We start from the raw sequence: 9649 nt of genomic DNA on the forward strand, positions 1-9649 counted from the left end.
GAGGGAGTGTGATCACCGGGACACAGGTCAAGGGCCATGTATGGAGTGCTGCATGGTCGCTGGGTTGTATGGTGTGGAGCCAGATGCCATTGGCTCCCACTTTATGGGCTGTTCGGGCCATGATGTAGATGTCGTCTAGAGCCACGGCCATGTTATTGCGGGCGTACGTGTGTCCTTGTATGCCAGGGTGGCGGTGACGGAAGGTAGAGACAAGACCCATGCGCTGCGTCCATTGTTGGAAGGCAGTGCCTATATCAGTGCCGGGGCCAGAGCGTGGCGTTGAAGCAGACCGGTCAAGGGGGTTGGGCCCATAGGTGTTGAAATCGCCGCCTATGACTAACAGACGTTGGCACACAACACACACAGATGTAGGGGTAGTGGCTCAAAGGAAGGTGGATTCAGAAGTGAGCTTAGCTCTAGAACCTCCATAATTATCATCGCCAAAGACATGCATACATGTAAGTAGTGCAACCTTAGCTGCACTGATTGAAGTTTGTCATATCTCTCAATATATGCAACCTTCAAGTAGTGTGTGTAGGACAGCTATTGGCCCTCGACACACTGAAGTAGTCGAGAGATGTGAAGCCTGAAGCTCTTCCAGCTTCAATCACATATATATAGCTTTAACTATGTAACTTCAATCCTTGTCTACCTATGGCTAACAATGACCAAATTGTGTTGTGACCTGTGTCACGAGTGGCTGCCTGTGCGAGCCATTGCCATTCGCGATCCGTGTCCTCCTTGAGGGCAGCGGGATTATCTTGACATACGTGCCAAGTAGTGTAACCAGTGTACCTTTGCCGAGGCGGATAGTGATGGCTAAACTACGCCCAGATGGGGAGTATTTGGTGCGGCGGGCGCCAATGCGGGAGTGCCAGCGTTGGATGCCGTAGAGAATTCTGACACGGTGGTTGCTGATGACCATAAGGTTGGGAGTGAGTACTCCACCGGGTGTGGGCGTCCAGAGCTGTGTGGCCTTGTGTGCCAGCAAGTCGGAGTCGGGGATGATGTGGAAGTCAAGCGCGTTGGCTCCGAACCATGTGACCAGTTCAGCGCTCATATTACCGTACGTGTTTTTATTGATGTTGGTCGATGCAATACGCAGCAGGTCGTGGTCCGGGGCGGCCCACGTCGCCAATGTAGGACTCACCTTCGAGGATTTCCCTGCGGAGGATGTTGTTCCATTGCATGCGGGCCGTATTCAGGGAGGCGCTGGATCCGCCTAGAGCGGCGGCGCTGTATGGGTGCGGTAGCGGTGGTGGGAGGGTCTTGTGGGGAGGGTTGGTGGAGGTAAGAGGGCGGGTCACGTAGGTGTTCAAAGGGATATGCAGAATTTAGAGAATGCACATAGTGTGCTGGTTGTTGTGTCAAGGATAGAAGAGTGGGGTCCCGGTTAGTGGCGGCGACCAAGGGGATGGAGTAGGTGGGCCAAAGAAGGAAACTCAGGAACTACCATATTTCAGACCAGGGGCGTTGCCGGGGTGTCGATGGTCTGGCCCGACACCCCGGGGTTAATTTGACCCCATGGGGTCGTTTGGATCTGTCCCCAAGGAGTCGTCTGGTTTGGTTGGGTTGTCCGGTGGGGCGATGCCACCGCTCCCAGCGCCTACGCAGGTACTACCTGCGTAGGCTGGGCGGGGTACTCAGTCGTTAGGTGGACCGGAGGGGTTTCGAGTGCAGCTAGGCCAGTTAGTTGGTTGGAAACGCTCTGCATGGCTTGCATAAGGGTGCGGAGACTGGATTCGATGATGGGAGGCCGTTCATATTGATATTGATATTACGCTGTAAAGTTACAATCACTCAGCGGGCACTTAATGGCCTCGGCCACGTACTAGGTGGTTTTCACCTAGCGGACGTAACGGGGGGAGGGGAGTGTGGTGGGCCGTCCACTGCGGAGTCGTTGTTGGCGGTTGATGTGGTTCGTCCACAAGCACGGGCGCTAGTGACGAGTGGTTCCAATAATTGGCTTTCGCGGGGGGCGTCGAGGGTGGACGCATCGATCACTGGAGGATGGGCAGCGGATTGAAGGGAAACCCAAATCCTGGGCATGACCACAAAGGCCAAAAATGTTGTTGCTCGTTGATACCGCATTGCGGAAGAGAAAGCCGTGCTTCGGCTTTCGAATGCCCACTGATGGCAGTTGTGTGTGGGCCGTATACCGGCGGTGAGAGTGGCGGGCTTGGAGTGACGATGGTTCAGGGACGCATGGCGCAGTTGTGTATTCCCGTCGAGGGACCCAATGCCTGATTGTGAACCGGATGCTCTTGACTTTAGTCCGGGTGAAGGCTTGTTGTGGCGGGACAGATGTGGCTACTGCTGGTTTATTGGCCCAGTGCTGAATAGGAAACCACGTGGTTGCAGCAGACGAAAGGACCGTTGTAAAGACGGGGCGGACTGGCTCTGATGGAATTGGATGTGCTGTTGTGGCGGCCCGGGGTACCGGAGATTTGTGTGGTGGTGGAGCGTCGCCTTGAGGCAGGCTGCATCGAACGTCCAAAGGATGGTGACCGGAAGGAGCAAGGATGATGGGACTGTCGCTGCTGTAGAGAGGACCCCAGTGGAGGAGGGAAAGGAGGGGGAAAGCGGCTAAGGCTTTTTCGAACGTGAGTGAGAGCTGAAGTGCAATGACACTGTCCCATGTGGACATTTCGTCGCGCAGCTCATCAGTGTGCTCTGGGTGGGATTGGAGGTGGACCAGGACGCGGAGGTATCCGGGGGAGTGAGGTGACATACTCAGCTTGGTTGGGTCCAGCGGCGGCACAAGGAGGATTGCCGACGGTTTCGGCTCGGTGCGCCGCGAACCACTTGTGGGGTACCAAGCAAATTTGGGAATGATGGGGGGCCGTTCAGCAATTGCCGCTTGATGTGTGTCCTCCTGTGTGATGGCGGTTTGCAGACGGTTTTGTGCCTTTGTCAAGGTGCGCTGGTTCTCGGTTTGTTGGCGTTCATCGGCCTCACGGAGGCTCGTTCCTCAAGGAGGCGCGCATGGAGGGTGGTGAAGGCGGCACTGGTAGCAGAAACTAAGGCTGTGAGGGTATCAACTTCCTGCTGGAGGGGGTCTGTGGCCTTGACGATGCGTTTGTCAACGTAGGAGAAGAGTTCCCGTCGTCGGTGTGGGCCAAAGTCCGTGGTCGGGGCTGGGGCTGGCACCGGTTGTCGTTGAAGGGGGTATTGCAGGTTTGGGGGGATGGCTCCCCTTGGCGGAGTTTTGAGAGGCCGAGCGGCCGGCGCGTGAGAGACCACTCTTGCTGGGTGATCGTGCGACCGGACTGCGCGTGGCGCCACGGCCGGTGGATTTGTGACGCGATTTGCTGCGTGCACGGTCGCGGGGGTCCAGATACGTGAAGCGGTCACATTTTTTGTATTGGTGGTCTAGGCGGCCACAGTCGGGGCATTTGCACCGCTATCGCAGTGGTACGTGGGCGGTCCATGAGTACGTGTAGCTGGACGGCTATATTGCGTACGTAGAGTCGAGTGTTCCCATGTGGGCCTGAGGCAATCCGGAGGGGGAGTCAAAGGTGGTCGCATAGTTGTCGATGATGTCCACATTAGGGGTGGGAAGCTGGGAGCCATGGAGTGCTGCAAGGATGTCCTCGGGAGTGGTGAGGGTAGGGAGCGGGCCGATGCGGACCTTTGTGTCCACAAGGGCGGCGGCACTGGGGGGTGGAAAAAGGTGGAGGAGGGGTTATCCCAGCTGAGATCACGGAGGGGATAGAGCTTCATAGATGGAGGGACCTGGTCAAGTCGGTTTTTTCCAGCCGCATGTGGGCTGAAGTTGGCATCGACAGTTTCTGCCATGGTTTGGCTGGGGAAGATCAGGCGGAAGCGGTAGTTGCCCTCAGTGGGCAAGTTAACACACCCAATGGCCTCCCAATGGTCACGCGGGCCGTGGGGCATAGACATCTCTGTACGATGGCATCGGTGGTTCCAAGGGCGTGGAGGTCACACAGGAGGTCCGCAGGAGCCAGTTTGGACCGGTTATAGTATTCCAGCTGATGGTAATACAGCCCGTTGCTAAGGACTCCAGCGTATTGGTATAACTTGACCACTGCGATGTCGCGGAGGAAGAGGTATCCACGTCGTGGAGCTGCCCAGGCCTGGGCGGTGCGCTGGATGGGGGTCCCAAGGAGCTGCTGGCCGTGTTCGTTGAGGTCGCTGTGGAAGGTGAAACCAAAGCGTTCCTCGCAGATGGTCTCGATTTCTTTGCGGTAGTTGACGATGCTAAGTAGGTTGTCTGGGTGCTGGAGCGACGGATTGATGGAGAACTGGACCCGGACCATTGTCTCGGCGAAATGGCGCTCGATGTCGGCAATATCCTCGGGAGTAAAGCCATGGAAGAGATGTGCCTCGCGTCCAGTACATAGGCATGGTGCGGTACAAGATTGGCTGGCCTTCGTCGCAGAGGTTGCGGAGGCCTGGAAATTGGAAGGCCGTGCTTGTATTCGTCGAGATCTTCCTGGTGGGTGGGTGGATCAGCACCGCCCTGTGTGGGCTATGCTGGGTCGTATGGGCCCGGCTGGTAGGAAGGGGTTGGCGGGTATAGCATAGCGTGGTGTCGTTTGGCCGGTGGTAGTTGGAAATAGGGATGGGCAAGGTTCAGGTCTGGTTCCACTTCGGAGTGTGGGCGTTTGGCAGATGGTACCCAGGGGGTGGATGGGTAATAGAGCTGGTGGAGGGGTGGCCTGGACCGCGTCCAGTCCCAATGGGGTCATTGGCTGGACCGGGGCCTGTCCCGTTTGTGCAGTTTGCTGGTCCGTGGCATGTCCCATTTGTGCCCTTTGTTCGGCGGGTTGGTAGTATGGCAGTGGCTGGGTGCCTATGGATGGAGGTTGGCCAGGGGGGGAGGGTCGGAGAGTGTTTGGTGCATAGTAGATGTACCAGGGTGTGCTGTGAGCACTTGGTGGTGGGCAGGGCTCGTGGACTGGGTTTGCAGAACTTCCGGCTGAACAGTATCTTGTGGTACCGGTGATGGGTGCGATGATGGGTCGGATGGGAGTGGTACATCTGTGTCGATGGGTGCCACGGGATGACATGTAGCCAAAATGAGGCAATGGGATGATCGATGGGACCTGAAGGTCGTGTTCCAGAGGGTGTTCCAGGTTGGAGTTGATGTGGATGCCCTTTTGGGTGCTATGGTACGGTTGGTTAGTGTCAACCTGACTGTGGCAGGCGAGGGCGTGGGACAGTTGGTTGGGAGAATGGTGGCCTTAGGCGGTGGACGGGGATATGCCTGGGGAGCTGGATGTTCAGTGGATACATGGATGGAGAGTCTAGTACGGGGTGTGGTAGTAATGGGTGTATTCGGTGGTAGAAGGGGGATGGGTTGGCGCGCCTGGTCTGTGGTTCCTGTTTGTTGTGTTGTCGGTGGTCTGCGTTCGGCTCCATGTCGCGGGGGGCGAGCTCTGCGTGGAGGAACTTCGGGTGATCTTGGAGGAGGTAGGAGTAGTTGGCCTGGCAGTGGAGAATGTGGAACCCTTGGTGGTCTGGAGGGACAGGGCAAGAGGTAGGATAGTTGGTTTGGGTTGTCTTTGTCGTTCTCGGAGAGGTAAAGAGCTGGAGTCGGCGGCGTAAGGTGGGTGTTGTCTGAGATAGCAGGGACGCGCGAGGGAGTTGTTCATGGGGCCACATAGCGGCACGTTTTGGCCTCGTGCGGTCATGTCGGACAAGGAACTTGTCTGCAGCTAACTTCGATCGTATCTGGCGTGCGGTTAGCGGTGTGGCAGCCGCGGTGTGTGTCGTGTCAGAGTCCAAGTCGGGTTCGGAGGAGGAATATGGGAGCGATGTGCGGATTGTTCCAGTAGCTGACACGAGAATGGGAGTATCAATCCCGTTGCGGGATGAAGACAGTAACCATGGGGGTTGGCGTAGGCACGGGCGAGGGTGTTGGCGGTGGCCGTCCGGACACTTTTTGCTCTCAACTAAGTATCGCAAATCTACACGTTCATTTTTCAAAATTCTGAATCGTGCAAATAAACTCGGACAGAGGTATTAATAGTACTAAGCTTTGTAGTCGATTCTGACATGCATCCCTCAACTAATGCACCAATGCTATGTATGTGAATTTCTTGTGGAGGACACTGGACGCATTTACAGTCACCCAAATTTGCACGAAAACAAACCAGTTGATTGGCTATTATCGACTTGGCCTTTTAAATAGAAAATATACTTTAACCAATCACAAATACTAGTAATAAGCAATTTCAGATTGACCAATGGGAGGCGTTGAGGATCCCTTGGGGCCATGAGTAGGGCAGAATTCTTGAGCAGGGCCCTTGGGAGGGAATATTTCGTGGAAATGGAAATATTTCGCAACCTCGCCGCCATTTTCCCTACTGCGATACCGATCCCTGGTTGGAATTCACTATTATACACATGGAAACGAGCGTCGCAACTATGGATGGATGCAGCAGCGGCAGGTAGCAGACGGAGCGACCAAATCAGGTTGGTCAAACTTTTTTCGTCATTTCATTGGACGGCATGTATGTGAAATCTTCGAAATGGTTGGCGGCTCGCGCGGTGGCGCCCAGTTGCTGGGACGTCACAGGGGAATCGCGGGGGGTTTCTCGCGTCCAGATGGGGGCAACGTTGCCTGTGTCGAGCTCGTTCGTGACCACGGGTTTGAACGGCGCGTCCACTTCCTTGCGCAATAATTTATCCCAATCGATGCTGGCAAAGAACGGGTGGTCCATAATCTCCTGCGCGCCGGATGGGCCGCTTCCCAGTCGCTTGGCCGGGTCCTTCAACAGCAGCTACACAATATATCACTTATCAGCATCCATCCATCTACCCATCCATTATCCACTGAATCACGTACTTTGGTCAACAGGTCCTTGGCGTCCTCGGAAAACGCGGGCGTGAAAATCACGTCGCGGTGCAAAATGTTGTGAAACATCTTTTTGCGGTTCTTGTCAAAGAACGGAGTCTGCCCCGTCATCATTTCAAACAAGAGCGTGCCAAAGCCCCACCAGTCGACGGGTTTGCCGTAGCTCAGACCCTTGAGCAGCTCCGGCGCGATGTACTCGGCCGTGCCGCAGAACGTCTTGGCGCCATCGGGCACGTCCACGTTCTCCTTGGACAGCCCAAAGTCGGTCAGCGCCACGTACCCCTTGTCATCCATGAGGATGTTCTCGAGCTTGAGGTCGCGGTACGCAATGTTGACGTCGTGGAGGTGCCCCATGGCTACGAGCAGTTGCGCCGCGTAAAACCGCGAGCGCTTTTCGGAAAACTTGCGCGACTTGCGCAAGTGGAAGAAGAGTGTGCCGCCCGTGTAGTAGTCCATGACCAGGTACAGCTTATCTTCGGTCTGGAACGCATACCGCAGCCGCACGACGAACGGATGGTCGATGTCGCGAAGGATGCGGCGCTCCGACTTGGTATGCTCCACTTGGTTCTTGGCGAACACGTTGGCTTTCTTGAGCACCTTCATCGCGTACGTGGCGCCCGTCATGCTGTCTTCAGTTCCGTCGTCCTTGCGGCGCACGAGCATGACCTTGCCGAACGCACCCTTCCCGATCACTTTGAGCAGGTCAAAGTCCTCTACGCCCAACTTTGACTTGGCCGAGTTTTCACCAAACGACGTCGAACGGTTACGGTCTTCGCGGGGGTCGGTGGCTAGCTGGTCGGCGTTGCTGCCGCTCGATTGCTGCCGCAGGAGACTCTCGGGGGGCGGGAACGGCTTGTTGCCGTCCGACGCGCAGTCCGTGCATGCGCGCTGGGCGGTGGATGCACCTGGCATGAACAGCCGGTCGCGGGAGCACGCATTGCACACGGCGCGATGGCACATGCGGCAATGGTGGCGGCGGTCCAAGAACGTAAAGTGAAACAAGCACAGGTTGCAGTGTTTCTCGCTGCCAGGGTTGTTGAACTTGCCGCTTTGCGTGCGCTTCATGTCGGGACGGAACGTGTTGGTGGACGTGTCCATGGTGTAGATGCCGTCGTCAATCGATGCAGGCGGAGGCGGCGGCAAGTCGGCCGGTCGGTTCTTTTCCGTGTCAACATAGGTCGTGGCATCACTACATGATTGTGCCAAAACAAGAAAACATCGTTAGAATTGCTCCACGCGCGTTCGATTGGCGTCTGGGATGGATGGGGTCGTACCGGACGTTTAGGAAACGGAAGAGGGGGTCCATGACGGTCTTGATGCAAAACGCGGCCACAAAGTAGTGATTCGTGAGCACCCGGGGGGGTTTGCCCGCCGAGAGGCACGTGCACCCGGTGCGGTACGGCGCGTCGCCGTCCATTTTGGCTTGGAGGGGCACGTCGTGGTTCACTTCCCAGTACATGGCGCGATGGGCCAGAAGGGACTTGACGGTCTGGGTGTCGCAGTCTTCGATACGATGGGACGACTCGATCAACGCGACGGCGCCATTCCGACGGAGAAGCGCTTCGCCGCGGGAATGCAGCAGGTACTTGACCAACACGCCCCCGTACGAGTACCCGATGAAAAACACGCGCTTGGCGTCGGCAGGAGACACGAACGCGTCCCAGACAGAGTCCATGTGCTCTTCGGGCGACGCCGACCCTGGAATCGGGACTTTCTTGTTGGAATCGCGCATCATGACTGCGTTCTTGTTTGGGTTCGGGACAATGATTCCGTAGCCTTCGTCCAGCGCCTTGCGGAAGTACGCGAGCATGGAGCCTGCACGGACGCCAGAGTTCAAGATGAGGCCTCGACTCCAAATGCCGGGAGAGAGGCCGCGGGACACGGCGACGAAGAGCACGAGTTTCTTGGCGGTGAGGTAGTTGGACGACACAAACACGTTACATTTGAGGTGCTGGGGGCTGTTTGAAGGTAGGTACACTTCCTGGAACCCCATCTCGCGCTTCATCGTGTCTTGTACGTACCCGACGACAGCGTTGAGGATTTCTTCTTGATGGATAGCGATGTCGTTCTCATCGAGTTGTTTCCCCGTCGCTTTGAATCGGATCATGCCGTCGACATCCATCGAGTAAAGCGGGTGCTGGAACGGTAGCGGTTCGGGTTGAGGTTGGCTGGGAGGGGCGGTCGTTTGGAGTGTCGAGCCATTGCCTTGCAGACGAGACGCTGTCGGCGCACTTAGAGAGCACTGGGACCGCAGCGGAGCAGTCATCTGTGCAGTGGGCGGTGCAAAGGGAGGTGCAGCAGGCGGGTTCGACGACGCATTGCTCTTCTTGCGGCTCAACCATTTCGGTAGCTTGATCATCTCTCCTTGTATGCGGAGCTGTTCCAAGTCACTGATGTGAATAATATTCAAAAGCCAGTGTATACTACAGTACTAGTAGTACTTTGAATATGGGTCTATTTATAGGCGATTTCTGGCATCAAGGGGGCAAATTGACCTCCACGCAGCGTGAAATTCGCAGTTTCGTCTTCAACATCACCAACTCTAGCCAGAATTACTACTACTATGTACGCGGGTTATTATTCATCGGGCGTAGGGGCAAAGACAGGGTGTAGTCCACATCGTCGACGTCGTTGTTCCATGCTTACGTTCGACGGGATATATTACTAACGTTACGTCCTACTAGTACATACTAGTAATACTAATAAATGTACCATTGTAAGGGTAGTGCTTGATGATTTCATGCACCTTGGTCATCCAATAAAATAATGTGTGAAGGGTAATTTGATCAGTGAAGCCCATATCAGATTTTTAGTAGAAACTAAGTT

General features: G+C 55.9%; 3 protein-coding genes across 3 annotated transcripts; all 3 read right to left on the reverse strand.

Moving 5' to 3' along the window:
- Positions 1-2913: 2913 nt before the first annotated feature.
- Positions 2914-4280, reverse strand: H257_01787 (hypothetical protein; the record flags this gene model as incomplete). The annotated part of the gene is made up of 5 exons (XM_009825159.1): positions 2914-3372; positions 3419-3451; positions 3548-3656; positions 3736-3805; positions 3860-4280. 5 exons carry the CDS (start codon positions 4278-4280, stop codon positions 2914-2916), a joined length of 1092 nt encoding a protein of 363 aa, XP_009823461.1.
- Positions 4281-4472: 192 nt separating this feature from the next.
- On the reverse strand, positions 4473-5657 carry H257_01788 (hypothetical protein; the record flags this gene model as incomplete). Its single annotated transcript, XM_009825160.1, has 2 exons — positions 4473-5130; positions 5278-5657. 2 exons carry the CDS (start codon positions 5655-5657, stop codon positions 4473-4475), a joined length of 1038 nt encoding a protein of 345 aa, XP_009823462.1.
- Positions 5658-6446: 789 nt separating this feature from the next.
- H257_01789 (AGC/AKT protein kinase) lies at positions 6447-9240 on the reverse strand (the record flags this gene model as incomplete). Its single annotated transcript, XM_009825161.1, has 3 exons — positions 8098-9240; positions 6815-8012; positions 6447-6749 (listed from the first exon to the last, which is right to left on the reverse strand). The coding sequence occupies exons 1-3, from the start codon at positions 9180-9182 to the stop codon at positions 6447-6449; spliced, it is 2586 nt and encodes an 861-aa protein (XP_009823463.1). The 5' UTR covers positions 9183-9240.
- Between the last annotated feature and the right edge of the window lie 409 nt (positions 9241-9649).

This window comes from Aphanomyces astaci, assembly GCF_000520075.1.
Source record: "Aphanomyces astaci strain APO3 unplaced genomic scaffold supercont1.3, whole genome shotgun sequence".
In the NCBI taxonomy this organism is placed as follows: Eukaryota; Oomycota; class Saprolegniomycetes; order Saprolegniales; family Verrucalvaceae; genus Aphanomyces; species Aphanomyces astaci.